Source organism: Parasteatoda tepidariorum, chromosome 10 (assembly GCF_043381705.1).
Source record: "Parasteatoda tepidariorum isolate YZ-2023 chromosome 10, CAS_Ptep_4.0, whole genome shotgun sequence".
Classification (NCBI taxonomy): Eukaryota; Metazoa; Arthropoda; class Arachnida; order Araneae; family Theridiidae; genus Parasteatoda; species Parasteatoda tepidariorum.
Window position 1 is genome coordinate 75,123,427 of NC_092213.1, and position 20,734 is coordinate 75,144,160.

At 30.7% G+C, this 20,734-nt stretch overlaps 1 protein-coding gene across 3 annotated transcripts in view; it reads right to left on the reverse strand.

Annotated features, from left to right (window-relative positions):
- Positions 1 to 20,734, reverse strand: part of LOC110282721 (semaphorin-2A) — a 535,140-nt gene that overhangs the window by 4,863 nt on the left and 509,543 nt on the right. For all 3 annotated transcript variants that reach the window (XM_043041275.2, XM_043041274.2, XM_071186784.1), the window contains 6 exons: positions 13,765 to 13,825; positions 4,975 to 5,315; positions 3,690 to 3,814; positions 2,952 to 3,103; positions 2,108 to 2,154; positions 532 to 813 (listed from right to left, as the gene is read on the reverse strand). In XM_043041275.2, coding sequence (XP_042897209.1) covers positions 532 to 813; positions 2,108 to 2,154; positions 2,952 to 3,103; positions 3,690 to 3,814; positions 4,975 to 5,315; positions 13,765 to 13,825 — 1,008 coding nt within the window. The remainder of the gene's footprint in view (positions 1 to 531; positions 814 to 2,107; positions 2,155 to 2,951; positions 3,104 to 3,689; positions 3,815 to 4,974; positions 5,316 to 13,764; positions 13,826 to 20,734) is intronic.

Consider the following 20,734-nt stretch of genomic DNA (forward strand, 5'->3'; position numbering starts at 1 on the left):
ATCATCAAATTTGTAAAACAGAATTTTGAAAAATAACTTCTGTTATCTTATGAAGTCGTTTTGGTACAGTTTCAGAAAAAGAAATTGTTTTATTTTCAATAAAAGATAAAGCTTTAATCATCGTGACATTTAAGAAATGTGCCGATTTTCGTTTCCCGTACGTAAAAATATTAATTTGAATAGTTCTAGCCTGGTGTAGAACTGGCTTCGAACCCCAGATCTCAACAAATAGCAGAATTTGGTTTATTTTGTAAAACTCGGACTAAGGTATCTTCTAATAGCGCTTCTGTACCTTTCATAGATGTCAAAAGATCGTAAGACACCGTTCATAGTAAATCACGAATAGGTTTAACCAATCAGCGAAAGGATCAAGGGTCGTCTTTTAAGTGTTCCACCGTTAAGTGTTTGACTTTGCACGCAAGTCTTAGAGCTACCAATGTCAGAAAACATCTTTCGAGTTGCTCTTTCTTAACACCTAATTAAAAGTAAAATATCATTGTACTGTAAAATACAGGTGATTTTGTTACTTACTAGTGTCTACAGTGATATTGTAACTGCAGAGAGTATTGGGACCCAGCTTGCAGTCATAACGTCCACTGTCCCTCTCCGTGACGGACAGGATGACCAGTCCCTGGTCCTGAGTATAGATGTACTTGTCCCTTCTCTGCTGAACCTCGTACTTGCCCTTTTCACGGCTGTACCGGAACCACTTGGATGCACCAGGGATGGCCGTCTCTGCACCAGGAAGGTGGATATTGCACGCCAGATGAACACTCTGTCCCCAGTATACGTGCAGGGGCTTATTTTTTACACCTAAAAAATAAACTTATTTAACTCTCAACTTTAATGTTTGGGTTAACGTCAAAATCGTCAAATGAATATCAAAAGAAATCCAGTGTTCTACAGAATGCGTGAATTAATACAGCAAAGGATAACTTAACAAATTGAATAGAAATGCATTTTGTGAAACCTACAAGTATTCTACACTAGATAAAATAGTACATAATTTTCATGACTAGATAAAATATAAAATAGAGCTCATATATGATAAGTTGCTTAAAAATGTCAGGCATTCTATTCATTTGACAAGATATTTAATTTTATATTATTTTATAATCGTCGTTGAACAGCAGACCCAATTTTTGGGTTTACTACTGCAAGTGTTCAACTACGTAGCTTTATAACCCAAGCCAGAAGACAAGAGATCAAGTATTGGGAGAAATTTACCCTTCTGGAGGACTTTTTGATGGAACTAATTTGCATTTGCACTACATGGAGAGGAAAACCACGAAAAACTCCCACTGTTAGTCTGACGGCAAGATAATTATAATTCATGTTCCATCTACCACTGATGATATTTTACGACAGCACTGTGATCGGTGCGAGCCGGGTGCGGAATTCGTATCAACCAGCCATCGCCGGATTCGAACCCGGTTCCCTTCATTGGACTCTTAGAATTTCTATTACCTTTATTTAGAAACCATTTGTTTGGCACAGCATGTCCATCTTTGGACTTTGTGCCATTAAACCCTACGTTCAATCAATCTTAGAATTTCTAATGTAAAATTTGCAGGCATCCTGCAAAATGACTAGATAAAATATAAAATAGAGCTCATATTTCATACATTGCCTAAAAACGTCAGGCATTCTTTTCATTTGACAAGGTATTCTATAGAATATCTAATGTAAAAGCTACAAAATGAGTAGATAAAATATAAAATGGTGCTATATTTCATACATTGCCTAAAAACGCCAGGTTTTCTATTCTAAAACAAAGGCATTCTACAGAATACTGACATTTCATAGAATGTAGGCAACATAAGTATGGTAGACAAATTGAAAAGAGAATAAATAATTCCAGAAAAACTATTTCTCGTTGCCAAAACACAGAATTCTGTGTGCTGTCAGTGAAGAAAGTCGTTCCATAACATGATTTACATTTTCCACACAGCTAAACACACACTCGATTAAAATAAAGATAGAAAATAATAGCAATCGAGCATTCTAAAGAATTTGGCGAACTTTATTAAACAATTATTATTATGACAATGCCATTTAACAAACACATAATGATTCTATTTAGTTTCGATTTAATAAAAATACTTACTACTGTCACATATTCCTGGTGTTGCATTTGTAACATCTTGAAGGAGACTGCAAAAAATAATAATTAGATTAGTTTGTTGTACGTTATATATAATAATTAAAAAAATATAAGAATAGGTGATAGATATTCTATACACTTTTAAAAAGAATGATGATGAAATACTATCAAAATTATATTTTTCATCATAAATATGTCTCTTTCAGAAGCTTTATGAATAGGAGATCCATTCTCATGGAACATCATGAAAATGTCTTTCAGAAGCTCAATGAATAGGAGATTCTTTCTCATGGAACATTATAAAAATGTCTCTTTTGGAAGCTTTATGAATAGAAGGTCCATTCTCATGGAACAACATAAAACTTTCTCTTAAAAGCTTAATGAATAGAAGGTCCATTTTCATGGAACATCATGAAAATGTCTCTTTTAGAAGCTCAATGAATAGAAGGTCTATTCTCATGGAACAACATAAAAATTTCTCTTAAAAGCTTAATGAATAGAGGTTAATATTCATGAAACAATGTGAAACCATTCTCATGGAACATCATAAAAATGTCTCTTTTAGAAGCTTTACGAATAGGAGGTTCATTCTCAATGTGTGAAACTGTGGGACAATGTGTGAAACTGAACAGTTCACTTGGGCAATTTTTGCAACAAGAAATATTCTTAGCATCTTTAGAAAGTTATTGGTTAGATAGTTTTGCTTTCGATAAAAGCTTCCTATTAGTAGTCTTTTAAATACTAATTTTTTTTCCATGCATATTTCCGTTAAATTGAATGAAAAATTTTTTAAACGATAGACAATCATTTTTTATACGCTAAAATAACACTACAAAATGTAATTTACCCTGTGACGTAAGGTTTGCATTCGTTGTGGTCCTTGTCCCAGCCGCAGTAAGGGTCCTGAATGCATCTCAGGCAACTGTCATATCTTCCTTTACACATGATGACGTCAAATTGCCGGATATATGAATCAGATGAAATGTACAATGATTTGTGCTGAAATAGAAGGTAACAATTCATTAATCTGACAAAGAAGTTTTAAACGTATGCATTTGAGAAACTTTTTTAAACAAAAAAGCACGTCTCGTGCAATTATAGAGAGGCAGCTCGATAGCGGGTTATAAATTCTATTCGAAAAATAAGTAAATGATTTCGAACTCAAGTTTTGATAGGTGTAAACCTATACTCTATTTAAATAGAATAAGGGTCTCTAGGTCAAGTGATTTCCCTACTTTTCATACTTTCCCCCTCTTCATTACCATTTTTCGCCAAATCTTGCAATTTTCTCATGATAGAAGATTGCAGTAAGAAGTTGGAACGAACAAGATTTACCGAAAGGGGAAAAGTGTGGAGAGTAGGAAAATTGCATCACCGTGAGGCCGATTCTATTTAAAAAAAAAGTATATAACTCCAGCATACAAATCGATTAATTAAAGAAAAAGAATAAAAATTTTCCTATTAAATACATGTTTGTTTCCGGTTTTCTTCCATTTCAATAAAGATTTCAAAAATGTCAGAGACAGATAGAACGTATTCAAGAAACATTAATTAGTTATTAATCATGAGTCATAAAGATAATTACCTTGCTGGAAAATTCCATGGACCTGATAGGATCAGGTGTGGTGGCTTCGAAAATATCGATTAGATTAGAATGCTCTTCTCCATCCCGGTTATACCATTCGACCAATTTGTATATAATTCCATCATCTATTAAAGAAAATAGCATTTAACAAAAGAAAAAGAGAACAAAAATGCATTATTGCGCTTCTTAGTGTAGAAGACATTATGAAGCACTAGTTAATTAATGCTACATTGCTATAGCTAGCGGGAATGGGTTATTTTAATAAAAATGTAAAAAGTCTAGTCAAGTTAATGTTTTATAAATTGAAGAGATTAACTCCTTCATAGGTAAACCTTTATGCTGTTTATAACTGTGTCATGAAATGTTTGAAGTTGTGCACATAACGTTTATAAGGGACTTTAAGACGCATACCGTATTATACTGTCGTTGTCCTCCATACTTGGAGTTCTAAATATTCTATGATAACTTTTTCTGCTGAAATCATTCAAATGTTTTTCACATACTGACCTTGATTTCTGGGAATCATTCTATATTTTGAAAAATTCGAAATATTTCGTAAATGATCTTTTTCTAATGTTTGAAAATTAATTCTAATTTCATTTCCTACATTCCCGAAGTATTTTAGAAAAATTTAGTTTTACAAAAAGCTTTAGTTTTTTTGCAAAGATAAACTACTTTTGTTAGAAAAAACAAAGTTCTTAATCTACAAAACTCTTGTCCGGCCAGTCTTGACATAAGCTTTTGAGGGTTATCCCGTCGACCTNAACTGGAGGAAAATTGTATCGCAATATTTGAGAGAAAGATTTTGCGGAGTATACTTGTTGGTGTAAATGAAAACAACAATTGGAGAAGGAGATTTAACTTTGAACTGTACAAGATTTATAAACAACCTTATATTATTAAATACATAAAAATAAATAGAATGAATTGGATGGCCCACGTGATTCGAATGAGTGATGACAATACAATAAAAAAGTTACTGATTTTTAGACCCACTGGAACAAGAAGCGGGGCAGGCCGCGGTTGAGATGGGCTGACTCAGTGGAGTCTGGTTTTCTTGTAATTAATAAAAAGAATTGGAGGTCCAAGGTAAATCGGAAGTCGTCGTGGAGAAATCTTCAGAGGAAGGCATTGTCTAACATTGGGCTATCTGACCAACTACGATGATGATGAAACTACTTTTCTAATGCTGTATTACTTTTTAGTTTACCGAACCGAATTAAAGCTTTGTAAAGCTAAATTACTTTTTGCTAAGCCTAATTGGTTTGAAGATGGAACAACTTACTGGTAGCGACATAGAAGACTGTAAAAGGCAAACCATCCACTTCCAATTTGTCAATGACTAGTCGGGAAAGTTGGATATCTCTCTTGAAGAACACTGGTTTTCCATTGTCGTGAGCAACAGCGCTGTCCATCAGTGGATGACCTCGAATGAAATTCAGGACAGAGTCCGGAAGTGTTTGAGTGTCGTTGACGCAGAGTCCGGGTCTTGGTTCGGGAACTTTGCTGCTGAGAACGGGCAACCAGGCAGATGAAGAAGTGGCCTGTTCTTTGAATTTCCCGTTGAATACCTCCTGGATTGAATCAAGACTGAAAGTACAAACTGCTGATCCTGTCAGTCCATTCCTAAAAACGAAAATGTCATCAAAATATTAGGAAACTACATCAGGAAATCACTAGTCTATATGTAATGTTTCAGTGGTGAAAAAACAGGAAGCCACAAGCCTATACTAAATTCTTTTATGCTGAAAGCATCCGAAAATACTAGCTAATATTTAATATTTCTGTACGGAAACAGATTATGTATAGAACCACTAGCTTATATATACTGTTTCAGAATTGAAAACAGATTATGCATGGAACCACTAGTTTATATATATACTGTTTCAGAATTGAAAACAAATTATGTATAGAACCACTAGCTTATATATACTGTTTCAGAATTGAAAACAGATTATGTAAGGAACCATTAGCTAATATATACTGCTTCATAATTGAAAACAGATTATATATGGGACCACTAGCTTATATATATACTGTTTCAGAATTGAATACAGGAAACCACTAGCCTATATTTACTATTTCAAAACTGAAAACATCAAGAATACACTAGCCTTTACTTATGCTTCAGTAAGCATCCAGAAAATACCAGCAACCATTTAATATTTCTGTACATTAAATACCATAAAACCACTACCGGATAATTAATGTTTTAATTCTGAAAAGCATATAACCTTAAATTCCGCCAAATTATGTAAATATTATTAAAAAAATTTTTTTCTTCACAAATTACAACATTTCACCCATTTAATTAAAGGGGACTTAATATAATCCCCCAAGAAAATATCAATTTTTTAAAGTTTAATAAATTTATTTACAAATACTTTAAAATGCATATACTTGCAACAGCAAGTAGGAACAAACAAAAAATACAATAGAGTAATTGAAAAAATATTTCGAATGAAAAATGCACAAGAAATTTTTTTTTAAAAAACTGATGAATTATTTTCGAATAAATACAAGTAAAACAACATTAGAGAAAATTTATAAGATTGAATTTATTTAACATATAAATTATTCAACCCTAATACAATTGGTTGAAAAATGATAAACAATATTTACTTTAGAATATTAAGAAAACCAAATAAAAACATTCTTATTGATAAACACTGAAGCTTAAATTGTGCATTATTTATTTGTAAGAAAATGGCAACACTATAAAATGTTCTTTTAAAATAAACAAATAAGCTTTCAACAGTAAAAAGATTATTAATTTTATTCCTCTCAACAGTTCTCCAATTCAAACCGCATTCAAAATATAAAAAGAAGAAAAATCAAACAAACGTAATTAGATTTGACTCTCAAATGATCCCTCATCAGCTCCCAGCGCCCTCGGGTGGCAGTTTCACGAATCAATCAATATTATTCTCGTAGTATATAAACAGCATCCTTCACTAATGAGAATATCTCTCCAATTAATTTGTAGGAGCTTCTGAACTATCTGAAAGGGAATATTGGCGAAATATCCCTTACTTCTTCATATAGTAAGATTTTTAATTAAAAGTGAAAATGTCTTTTCTGAATTATGGATTCGTAAATCAAACGTTGCAATAATTTATTTCCCTTTTACTTCAAAAGATACTAATTAATAAAGTCGCCACTATTTAAATTTATGGTGTACCCATGGGACAGCAATGGTTTAATATGACATTGCAAATATTTTTTAGTTCTTTTGAGAGTATGAAGCTGCTATTGAAAGCAAAAAAAGAATAAATGAAATGTTTGAATTTTATCTTAAAACTGTGGAATAATTATAAAGACACAAAATAATGAAAACTTCTAACAAATATTGCGATCTTTCACAAAAAATACTTAAAGAATAATTTTTATAAATAAGTGTTTAGATCACACGCGATTTCTCAAACTTATCAATGAAGTTTAAAGCTTTCAGAGGTTTGAGGGAACAACAACAAATTACAAACGTTTTTTTAAACACCTTATGGCAAAAAATGTAGCAATAAATTTGTAACTTTTAACAACTATTTTTGTTATTATATGCAATAATTACACATATTTTGCAAACGTAGCTTAAATTATTTTTGAAAATATGGATATTTTTATAAAAAATTAATTTTTTTGTCGTACGCTTTTTTTGATATAACTTTAAAAATATTCAATAAAGCTGAACAAAATTTTTTAAGACCTCAATTTTTTATTAACCTCAAAATTTTATTTTGAAATTAGAGAAAAATTTGTTTAAAACTGCGCAAGATATGAGTAATTAAGAAAGTTCTTTTATACTACGAATGCGCGAGAAAAATTTAAATTTTTTTATCTTTTAAATTTTTTAATGAACCGTATTTGGCAACTAATAAAAAAATTCGATTTGACTATACCAAAAATTGAAAAAGTTTCAAGCAAATTAGCAATTCTAAGTAGCTTTCGTACTTTTTAAAAGAAAGCTCAAATGATACGGGGTTTACCAAAAATTTTATTTTGTACTTTTAAAGAAGATTTATTAAAAATGACACCGGCATTGTTGATAATCATCCCCCATATATTTTCTTTATTATACAATCATATTTCCGTATATGAACGTTTATTTTAAAGTATTGTCATTTGATATTTAATTTTGCCTTATACAAAATAACATTTGTAGAAAACCCCTTATCATTTTGAATCTGTTTTAAAAAGTACAAAAACTACTTGCTTGTTAAAATTGCTAGTAACTTTTTAAATTTTTAAGATATTCGAATAAAGCTTTTATCATTAGTTGCCAAATATGGCTCATAATCATTTAAGATTATAACAATAATCATAAAGAATAATAAATATGACTTAGTATTAAAACTCAAGTAAATCATATCTGGATTTGATGATACGATTGATGAAGTTTATATTGATATCGATGATATCGATTTGATGATGGTAAGTTTATGTTACGTAGTGATTTCCTGATAAATAAAAATTAAAATTTATAATATATTTTAATTTCTTTATCAATATGAAATTGTAAAAACAGTTAAACTTTTCAATTATTACTGTAATGTAAAGTTTCTTAAGAGGATAATTTAAAAAAAATTAATTCTCTAATATTTATTCTATTATTTATATGATTACAGAAACTTTTAGAAATAAATAAACTTATCCAGAAATAATTACTTAATATAAAATTTTTACGAACTTCAGCATTATAAAACGATAATTTTGCAAATGTTTTTAATACATTTAAAAAAAAAGTAAAAACCTAAAACCCATTATTGCCTTATGAGATAAAATTATAAATTACAAAGACTTTTGTGATATAAAACATTATTAATTAATTTTTACTCTGAAACTTTTAGAATTTTATTCTACAAGTTTTAAAAAAGAATGAATTATATTATATTTTCATTCAATGTCCCATTTTACATTTAATTTTTAGGAGAAAAAATGTGTTATTAAGTTTACTTAATATTTTTCTAATTTATTTTAAGAACGATTAATTAATTCTACAATATCAAATTTTTTGAAGAAGTTAAATAAAGATTCTAAAAAATTTATTTTAGTGAATTTTTAAAACAAAAAAATTAAAATAGATCTTTTCTCTACAATTTAAATTTTTACAAAAAGAAGTAATGATGACATTATATAAATTTTCTAATAAATTGCTTTAAGTAACTCAAAGTGATTAAATTACTACTCTAAGTTTAATACAAAAGTGAGTTTAAAGTTATTTTGTAAGATTTATTTTCAAACCTTATGAATGAAAATTGTATGGATTTTTTCTGATTTGATTTTTAAAATATAAACGATTAAATTAAAGTTTACCGCTTTGTACAAAAATCGTTTGAAGAAAATGAATAGTAAATAATTATAATATTTATAATAACGCATCCGATTAGATTTCAAAACTTAAGTTTAAAGTTTTTGTACAAAGAAATTATTTGACAAATATGAATATATATAAATAAAATAAATAAATGTAATCTATATGATTTTAAAATTTCAAAAACGATACAACTATAGTCTGTCGTTTTTTTTACAGAAAAATTGCTGATGAAAAAGATTACTACATAAAAAAAGTAAAAAAGAAAAAAAATGTAATCTAAAAGATTTAAAAAAACTATTAAACTGAAGTCTTGCTAACTGAAGCTTTGTACAGATAAATCGTTTGAGTAAAATGAAATTAAAACAATTATAATAAAACAGAAAACGATTAAATTAAAATCTCTTGTTTTAGTGTAGAGAAATCATTTGTATCGAATCGAAATGAAATGAACTCGAATAAAAAAATGCGAGTTTGTGCTCTCTAAACAGAAAACACTTTATTTACACATTTCAAAACATCTCACAATTTTTAAAAAATTTAAAATTTACCAGATTCTTAAGATAGTAGCATAAAAACAAGCTAAACTTTAATTTAGTTATAACATTGCAAAGAATAAATTCCTGTATAAAACAGACCTACCTGTTTCAGAGCCAGCAATTAACGTGTTTTAAAAGTTAAGATTGCATTTTTATTTTATTCTTAATGGGCAGTAACATTAATTTCCCCCCTTAAGTCTATAATTAACCGTCCCGTCTTTTTAATTTAAGGTAATTTTTTTTAGTGCTATGGTATACATTTATATGAAATACAATTAACCTTAGTTTCCCCCCTCTCGCACTGCGTTAATTGCAAAACTTCAATTAGTGTAGCGAAAAATAGCGACCACTATTCTTTTTGTCTTTTTCACTTTTCGAAAAGAGCAAAAAACTAGCAATAAAAAAAAATCGGTGAACGAAGTAATTATGAATTTTTCTTCCCATGAAACTCGTATGCCTCAAATGATTAGTAAGTAATGATTTGAAAACGCTGTCAATATAATCTGCCTTTTGCGGAAGTAAATTCCAAAGGCATGATAGTCAATTTTTTTTAATACATAATTCTATAATTATTTCCCTCTTAAACTCAGAAATTTTTCAGAATCATAATCTCAAATTATTTTATTAAATAATTACTTATATACATAATTACTCAGTGACCAGTAATTAAGAAATACTTAGTTAATAGCTATAAACAGTTCTTTATTTAAATTAATTATTTATTCTATTCAACCTTTTGCTTACAGCTGGTACAACATGTGGACCATATGCGGTGGTACAACATGGTACACCATTAGCAAAGGAATAATATATCAAATAGAAAAAAAAGAAAATCAAATCTTAAAATCTATGATTTTCAAATAGACTAGAATTTTTTATTTTCGACCCGCCTAAAAAGTAAGGCGCATTGCATTCAAAAGATAACGTTTTCCGTATTAATTCCTCTTTCCTCCCTCGGTTGCAGCTTGTTTGTTTTTCTTTTGCGTCTCTGTGTTTAAACAATAGAAAAGGTTTTTCATTATAGGTTCAGAATGATTGTTTATGAGAAATTAATGATTATTTTTATATTTTTTAGTTTGCCGACCAGGTGGCCGGGTGGTTAGCGTGCCTGACTGCGGAGCCGATGGTTGCGGGTTCGTATCCCTCTCAGGGCATGGATGTTTCTTTCTTTCTGAGTTCTATGTCCTTTCTTCTTTTTGTGATTGTGTGAATGTGACCCGTCCTATAAACTGGTTTGTGGTTGTGTGACGTGGGCGACGCTGCTCCACCGCTGTGGCTTAGCCACAGGTGCCCACTGGGTAACGAGAAGAGAGTAGCAGTTCTGGCCCTCCTGGCCAATGGGACAATACATCCCAAGTGCCCGCCATTAAAAAAAATATTTTTTAGTTTTATTTATTAAAATCATAATGTTAAGTTGCTAAATTAGCACAATCCACTTTACTCGCCATTAGCAGATACTGTTTTTTAATTATTTAAAAATCAGACAGTAACTACAAAACGTTCATAAAATTCTAAAATACAAAAATCGAAATAAACAGAAAAATTTCAATTTATAACCTTTAATAATCGACATCACTTTCCTAAAGATTTATAGTTTTTAACCCAACTTTGAAAATACAAAATTCCTTTATAGTTAATTCAGCTTCAACTCATAACCCCGATGCTCTAACATTTTGCTTAAGGATATTTTATGGTACAAGTATTAATGATTAATTATGAATAAATTATTAAAAAAAAAGAAAGTAATATGTATTGTACGGCATGTCGCCAAATAAAGAAGAACAGTTAAATTAACTCCGTATAAATCTGCCAACTATTCAAAAGAGCCATCAGACTTGTACCTCGGGTGGTAAACATTTTATAATAGTTTGTACATTGATCATAACGTACATTTGTTTAGATTTAAAAGGAATTAAACAAAGAAATCTTGAAGAAGTCAAGAAAACAAGAAGCTTATTTCGGTAACTTCCTCAGCTTTGAATGATTAATTTTAGAAAACAACTTTCAAGAAATCGTATCATTGAGGAGTAATAATATATTCCCTAACTTAGGCCCCAAGCAAACTAAGAAAGAAAAAAAGTTGATGGTACAAAAGCCTTGCAAGGCGAACAAGAAAAGACAACCAGAAAATCCAATGCACTATCACTAATTAATTGTGTTTGGTAGGGAAATGTCATTAACAGGGAAAAATTTGCATGTTTCCTTAAACAAGTGAGCGAGTGGTCGGCCTTTGCCTATTTAGTCCCCCCCCCCTCCCCAGTCAAGAGAGGATTCTATTAGAGAATGATGTTGTCTTAGGAAAAATACAACGTTGTTATGAAATAAAGGGTTCTAATTTCCTAAAAGTAGTTTTTTAATTATTGATGCTGGAATAGACTGGATTGAATTTATTGAATTAGGTATTATTGATTTGAAGTTTAAACTATGGTTAAAGTGCACCTAATCTTTTTTTCTCACAGTAAAAGTATTTATAAAAATTAACAGTAAAAGTAAATCCACAATTTCGTGACCAACGGTATGATGGTAGAAATGAGGTCAGCATTGCGCACTATGTCGACAGCAGGCAGTTTCTATCATCTAGCTTTAGGGCCATCTATCTTCATCAGTTTCAATCATCTAGCTTTAGGGCCATCTATCTCTACCAGTTTCTATCATCTAGCTTTAGGGCCATCTATCTTTATCAGTTTCTATCATCTAGGGTCATCTATCTCTACCAGTTTCTATCCTCTAGCTTTAGGGTCATCTATCTCTACCAGTTTCTATCATCTAGCTTTAGGGCCATCTAGCAGTTTCTATCATCTAGCTTTAGGGCCATCTGTCATCTAGCTCTAGATCGATGGGTACTAGCTTGCCTGCGGTCGACATAGTGCACAATGCTGACCACACTTCTACCATCATACCATTGATCACGAAATTGTAGAACCTAAACCTCCATGATCTTTTTTGCTCTCAACTGTCTATTGTGGAAGTTACAGAACCATAACATTCCTGATCCCCTTTGTCCTCAATTGTCTGTTGCGGGACTGGTTTACTTAATAGTGATAAAATGTTAGTATCGATACTTCATTGCAAAGGTTTGGACTTTAGTCTTAAGACTAAACTCTAAACCTTTGCAATGAAGTTGAATTTGGACTTTAGTCTAAAGACTAAACTCTAAACCTTTGCAATGAAGTTGAATTTGGACTTTAGTCTTAAGACTAAACTCCAAACCTTTGCAATGAAGTATCGATGCTAACATTTTATCACTATTAGGTAAACCAGTCCAGCAACAGACAGTTGAGAACAAAGGGGATCAGGAATGTTAAGGTTCAACAATTTCGTGAGAAATGTGAATTTTGCACTACGTATGCGAGAGCAATCTACTTATATTATTAGTTTATGGTTTAAACCAGAAAGTCCTTCAGAAAAACGACACCAAGATTTTTCTTCTGAGTTGAATCCAAAGAAAACAAAGTTCAACGTGGGATAGACACTCAATAGATCAACGTTGGTTATAAAACAGTTTGCAATTATTGCTGGGATGGAAGATTCGGTTCTAATACAGTTCTATAACTGCTGCTGGTCCGCATACATCTATTGCTGTAGCAAGATATTCTTAGTAGAGAATGGCTGCTCATGGATACTTTATCTTTTGGGCAGATTTCAAAAATACTTTTTCGTCCTATGTATCACGTCTTATGTATTCACGATCGTCCTATGTATTGGGAGGGTGTCCAATGTCAAGATAAACTGAAATTATAGTCGATTTAGGTAACTGTTACGTTATGTATGTAACCGTCCTTGAACACCCGACCCAATTTTTGGGTTTACGACTACTAATGTTCAACTCCGTAGCCTTGCAATTTTGAACCCAATCCTGAAGACAAGGAAACTCTCAGATCAAGTATAGGGAGAAATTTGTCTTCGATGAGGAGTTTTTGATGAAACTAACCCGCATTTGCGTTAAGTGGAGAGGAAGACCACGAGAACCTCCTACGGTTAGCCTCACAGCAAGGGGACTCTAACCAATGATCGGTCTACCACTGAGGATATTTCACGTCAGCACTGTGGTGGGTGAAAGCCGGATGTGAATTCGTATCCACCAGCCATCGCTAGGACTCGAACCCGGTTCACTTCGTTGGAAGGCGGACGCTCTGTCCCCTAAGCTATAACTGATACGCTAGTCTGATATTCAGATTAATTCAAACTAATATTAATAAAAGAATTATGATGCTGAAATTAAACTTACATTGATGTTGTGAAGACGGCATAAAACTTTTGGTCATCTTCTGGATGTTTGTAGATGTCCTCTGAAATTATAAAAATAGTATAGGTTAAAGCGCGGCAGTTTCGTTGAATTTTATGTGGGTTAAGTTATACCAAATAAAACACAACTGACACAGATTCAAAAACAAAAAAAATAATTACGCATTTATTTTATCATACAAACAGACCCTTTACAAATTATTTTATTGCAATAACGGACTTTTCATAAATATATCTTAAAAAACGGATCCTTTACAAAATTTTTCCTTTGAATTTTTTAAAAAAAATATTTGAATAATTACAATTAAAAATTTTCCTCGATGACCTTAAATCACAATTTTAAAAATACAGTTCTTTGAAAAAAACATGGTTTTATGCGAAAAATGGTTACATTGATGTCTTTAAATCACAATTTTAAAACTTCAACTCATAAAAACAGACCCTTTACAAATTATTTTATTGTTATAACAGACTTTTCATACATATATATCTTAAAAAACGAACCCTTTACAAAATATTCTCCTTTGAATTTTTTTAAAAAATTATTTGAATAATTATAATTAAAAATTTTCCTCGATGACATTAAATCACTATTTTAAAACTACAATTCTTTGAAAAACATTGTTTTATGCGAAAATTGGTGCCATTGACGTCCTTAAATCACAATTTTAAAACTTTAACTCCTTGAAAATCAGGATTTTTGTGTTGTTTACAAAAGCAGGATCTTCGAAAAAAAAAAACGATTCTACACTAATTGTGCTTAGATTTAAAAAATTATTAGCAGATTTTTCAACAATTTCACAAAGTTTGGGGCGGTTTCTGAATTTGAATAAATAAGGTAAAAATTATTAAAATTAATTACATAGTAGTCAGCACATTGATTTAACAAATTGTTTTCCTTCAGGAAACGATTCAAATACCTTAAAAAATTGATCATTCCACTTAAACAATTCAAACGTAGCTATTTGTAAGATGGATTTCAGAATTGAATCTATCAGCTGTGTAATGTGCTCCTTTGAAGCGAAAAATATTTCTTCCATCACAAATAACTTAAAAAAAATTATATCGATATTTTTAATCCTATATAAAAAAAAAGGGGTAGATATTTTTCGAGTTCTTTATAAGAAAAACGACTTCCAATACTGTATAAAAACTCTTTGACCGAAGAAAGAAAAAGAGTATCAACTCGCGTCATTAAGCAATGTGCTGCTCTAGTTTCAGAGAATTCCGTTAGATGGCGCGGGTAGTGGAATATGTTATGCTTCTTCTGCTTTTTCCGCCATTTATTTGTATCGGAAGTTTTTCTCCGTAACTTTAGTATTCCGATTTGGATTCCAACCAAAAAAGAAGAGGAGAATAAAATTGTTAAGGCTTATTACGAACAACTGGTCCGAAAACGAATGGATTATAATCAGCTTTTGGAATAAAATGATAACAAAAGAAACAATAGAGAGGGGGAAATCCCTAATGCCTAACTTTGAAAAGCAAGGTAAAATGGTTTAAATCATAAGGCATACATAGAATTCAAGAAAATGAACTAGTTTTTTTTGTATATTTCATTCATTTGTTTTTATTTTATATGCTCTACTAACAAGAATAAGTTACGAATGGAATTCTAAACACTTCGCATCCATTTATTTATATGTTGGTATACAATTTACAGTTTAAACATATTTGCTTCGTGGTCAAATAACACTCCGTTAGGATAAACATTTACATATGTATCTTAAATCAAAATGGAGAAGAATAGAAACAATATTTTTTCAAAATATTGTATCACGTAAAGCAAATAATGAAACATTTATTCAAATTTCATGCCGTCTTTATAATTTGTACGCGTTTTTGTACAAATTGAGTTCCGTTATCTGATAAAAAAAGATAGCGTTGTATTTAAATAAAATGCCTTGATACTGATAAAGAGTTTACTTAGAACATCTTCGTTATTAAAGTTGAGCTTTATAATCTTAAAGATTGTATGGTCTTCAAGCCTCAATCAGGTTTAAATTTGGACCATGCTTTAAGACTAATTGAAGACAATACGGGTTCGTTATATTAAAAGCAAATTATTGACAAGGTGTTCGGTATGAATTGGACAATTTTTTTAATAAAAGTTGAGCCTTTTCATAGGGTCATAAAGAAAATATTAAAAATAGAGTTTTATCATACAAGAGCCGAATGCGGCTATTCTGCTGCAAAATAAACTTAAAAAACGAATAAAGAAAGAGCAAACAAAAATAGATGGAAATATCATTAAGAAACGCTGAGGTTAATTAAACTCGTAAGAAATATATGCAGATTTCTTGCAGTCGCTTCCGATTTTTTTTAATAAAATATTTAGAAATATAATTTTTGTGATTATTTTCTACTTCCCGGATCACATGTGTATTTAATTTTAAACATTTCATCACAAAATTACACATTTATAAAAAAACAACATAATAAATAAATAAATATAATCAAATATATTTTATTTGCGATTATATATTTTTTAAATTGCTCTCAAATCTATTTCATTTTAAAAATCGGAAATATTGGGACAACTACGAACCTTATAAAATCTTTGCTGAAACAACAGCAGGGTGCGTTGCCAAACCTTTCAGCAAAAAATAAGCACCTTTTAAGTACTTTTTAAGCACTGAAAAATATTTTTAAGCGCTATATACACTAACAAAATTAAAATTAATTTTCAAAGACTCTACATGATCGTGATAAAATAACTAGTTTCTGACGAACTCTTTTCTTGATTATATTTGCCACCATAAAAAGATCGAGAGATTTTTCGGTTCGATTTCAGAGGGTGGAAAATGAAGCTTGAAATTGAGAATATCTTTCAAAATGCAGCAAAGTTGCACCTGAGAGTGCTAGAATCTCACCGAACTCAGCTTAGTAGACGCACATGCGGACTCACAAGTATTTCATCAAACATGTAAAATGATTGGTGCTACGGACCGACGGTAGGCCGAAATGGCTTATGGTTGAATGAATTGCGAAAACGTTAAATAGAACAATCTGAAAAGCACACTTTTGCATAATACGTGGCGAAAATAGACGGTAAAGAAAAAAATCTCATTTTCGAAAAGGGAAAATTACACACTTTTTATAAGCTCCCTATTGAAAAAGCACCCTTAAGGGCTTTTAAAAAACGAAAATAGAAAATAAGCACCTTTAAGTACTTTTTAAAAACGCTACGCACCATGAACAGCAACGTTTCTATACTACTAATTTAATAAAATGTTATTTATTTTTCGTTAGCTATAAAATCAAATTAATACAATCAAGCACACTAGTTGATAGAAATCAAATCTTTAAAAAAACATAATACAAAGAAAAAAGGTTTAAAATATCATTACAATGAAGGAAGTAAACATATAACGGCATTTATTTAATTTTCGATATCTGAAGGAAGAAAACATAATGGCATTTATTTAATTTTCGATATCTGAAGGAAGTAAACATAATAGCATTTATTTAATTTTCGATATTTGAAGGAAGTAAACATAATGGCATTTATTTAATTTTCAATATTTGAAGTCAATAAATACAACCAAATAATCAAAGTAAATGACTGAATGAGAGAAATTAATTAACTTTAGAGATACGAAAATAGTTTATACGAACATTACATAAATAAATTGTTGAAAACTCTTGACTCTACACTTTAACGGATCACCCTTATTGCAGATTAGCTCATTAATGGTTCTCGAGCATAAGCATATGAAGTATAAGTTCTATTTAAAAACGCATTAGTTGTCTTTTCCAACTCTCATAAATTAATTTAATTTTGATAATTCAACTATAAAATTGTAAAAAATAAAAATAAATCATTAATAAGAGAATAATTTGATTTCTCATTATTTATTCATTTTTTTATTTGTTTGATTATTTTCTTTTTGCAAACAGGCGGGAGAGATTAACAGCATGCTGAAATTATACTTGGAAAAAATGAAACGATATGGTGAGCATGATTGCGACACTGTTTTAATTTTTTTCCTTCATTGCACAATACTAAGTTATAATTTAAGAGATTAATTAATGAAAATCCTTAATGGATTAAAACATAAGCAATTGAATATTTCTTTTTTTTAAAATTATTTTTAGAAATAATACCCTAATTTAACGAATTATACCAAAGAAGGGATTTATACAAATACCCACACGGGCGGTATCAACAATATTAACCTAATGATAAACTAAATATGTTTTTCATTAAAAAAAAGGCAGTCCCAATCTTAAAACAAAAAGAACATCGACAATCCACGCAATAATTAATTAATTTTTTTCCAATTTCCGCTCAAAGAAATTCCGAAAAATCGTGCTAGAAAATAATAAAGAAGATGGTAATATACATTTCAAGGCTTTAGCAATTTTTACAACTCAAATAATCAAATCCTACCCAACAAAATCGAATTATCTTAAAAAGCGAACTAGATTCCTTAATTAATGCCCAGTGATATAACGAATAATTCAATAAGGGGCATTTTTCCCATTGTTTTTTATCCTTCATTTTCCTTTAGAAGAACTAAAGCTTCCGTTCAATATAAAGTTCTTAATGAGACGGAGCACTCTGCTAAAAAGACGAGTAAAAGTTCTCGAATACCTTCGACTCCCTCCCCTTCAAGTATCTACAATTCTTTCGAAATTCTTACTTCTCTATCACAGGGATTAAGGTTGCTTTACCTGTAATTTAATGAAGCTATCGCAAAAGAATGAGTGTGTAAGGAAAATAAAAATGGGGAAAAAATGGTTGAGATGCGCTTTAGAAGGAAAAACGCGAATAGAAAAAGGCAAAAAAGTTGGAAATTGAATAAAACCTTTTAATGATATGAATAATGTATAGGGAAATGGAAGCTCACATTAGTGCGAGAGAGATAATAAATTGAAGGTCTAAAGATTTCTGGGGAAGGGAAAAAAAATAAAAGAGATTAATAAATATGGGGAGAAATTTGCGGGAGAAAAATATTTTGATTTTAATGTGAGGAATTTGTGCGAGAGAATGAATATTCAGACAATTGAATTGTGTCAAAAGAAATAGGGAAAAACATCCTATGCTACGAAAGGGAATTTAACTAACTTTTCAATGGTGAGAATTCCTTGTTGAAAAAGCGAAAATTAAGTCAGTTGAAAAATTGCAGAATTGGAAAGGTTGGACCATACATACACCACCCAACAATGGCTAAGCACCCAGCCCCGTTTTTAAGGTCTTTATTTTTTTATCGGCCATGGAAAAAAGGTCACATAATTTTGACCTTGATCAGACAACGTGGTCAGCGCCTGAGCTGGTTCTTCTCTTTCTTCAAACCACAACCAAGGAAAAGACTTACAGCCTCTACAGATTTAACATGCACCTTACTGTGTATACACACCGGTTGTATTGTCGGTTGCCAGGATCGAACTCACTACCGCTAGCTCACCAATCGGCAGTGTGAGGGACACCTTACCAGATCGTAATTTTGTTATAAGTTGTTGTATATACAGGAGTACCTAACGTGATAAACAAGGAGCAATTGAGCAATTTTTTCAAAAACTTATAATTATTGCTGCCAATCGGCGCAATAGTTTTAAGGTTTTACCCTTAACCTTAGAACGCATGACCTTAAACCTTGGAATAAATAGCTATTTTGTTTGTTTAATTATTGGTGGCTCGATGTTATTTATTCTAATGTCATTTAGTTATTGAAGAATAATAAAACTATACTTTTGCGCAAAAAATAAATTCTGCTTATGTTCAGCAAAAAAAAAAAAAAAAAANATTAAAAAAAAAAAAAAAAAAGACATATGTACAAAAATAAGAGTTGGATGATTTAAAATACAATTTTTATTTATTCATTTCTTGAGACAAAGCTACAAATGACTGAAATCGGAATTATAATTTTTCAAATAAGTACGCATTTAAATTTGCGAAAATGAACAACATAAAGATTATTGATTGTCGTATGCTCATATTTCTGGTTTATATTGCTATATTGAATGTATCGTGAAAACCTGGTGATTTTTAATTGTTTAACTCTCTTTGCTTGAGAATTGTATTCAGTAAATTTTACAAAAAAAAAAAGGAAAAAAAAAAGAAAGAGAAGAAACTAAATATGCGATTGTACTGAAGAATGATATTTTATAGTACAACAGCACATTTTGCAATAGAAATACCGTATATGGAAGAATATTTCAGAATATTTTGCAATAAAAACTAAGTACAAACTACAATTGTTACTCCTCGTTCACTACATTTTGTACGCTTAATGCGTGTAATATGTTGTTGTACAATACAATCCTTAATACAAAGGATTGTACTGTTCAGCAACACATTATAAATTAAAAAATAAATAGCATTTCGGAATTGTCCTTTAAATTATTACATTTTGCAATAAAAACAAAATAAAGGCAAATATTGGGGTTTCGTTTAAAGCGTTTTGAACTCAAAGCTAAAGGGAAGGGAATAATGTGAGATTTCTTTTATTTTACCAGAACTGTTTTTTTAAAATTATATATATATATTTCTTATCAAAACGGTATTCAATGAGTAATCACACTTCTCATTGTTGTTGTTACTAATGCCACCTGCCAATATCAACAAGCCTGCTATTGGAATCCAAGCGAATTTTTAAGGCAGAGGATGCGTTTCTTGTTTTTCAGTGGCGCCATCCATGGCCAAGCATACGACTTCAGACGCACGTACGTCACAGCCCATTTTACAGGAAGGACCCATTTATATTAAAATTCAGTACTCCTAGAGGTATTGATTTATTATGAGAACTTGGAGGACTTTGTGACCACGACAAATTTAACATGCACCCCAGCCACCGTTTAATGCGCAGGGATTCTTCAGTGTCTCACGAACACGAGTCAAACGCCCTACCAACCAGGCTATCCAGGTCACAATTCTGATTCAGTACATAAAAGCATCGTGTGGATGGCGTTAAATAACGGCTCTCGTAATTTAAAAGTTAAATAGAAGC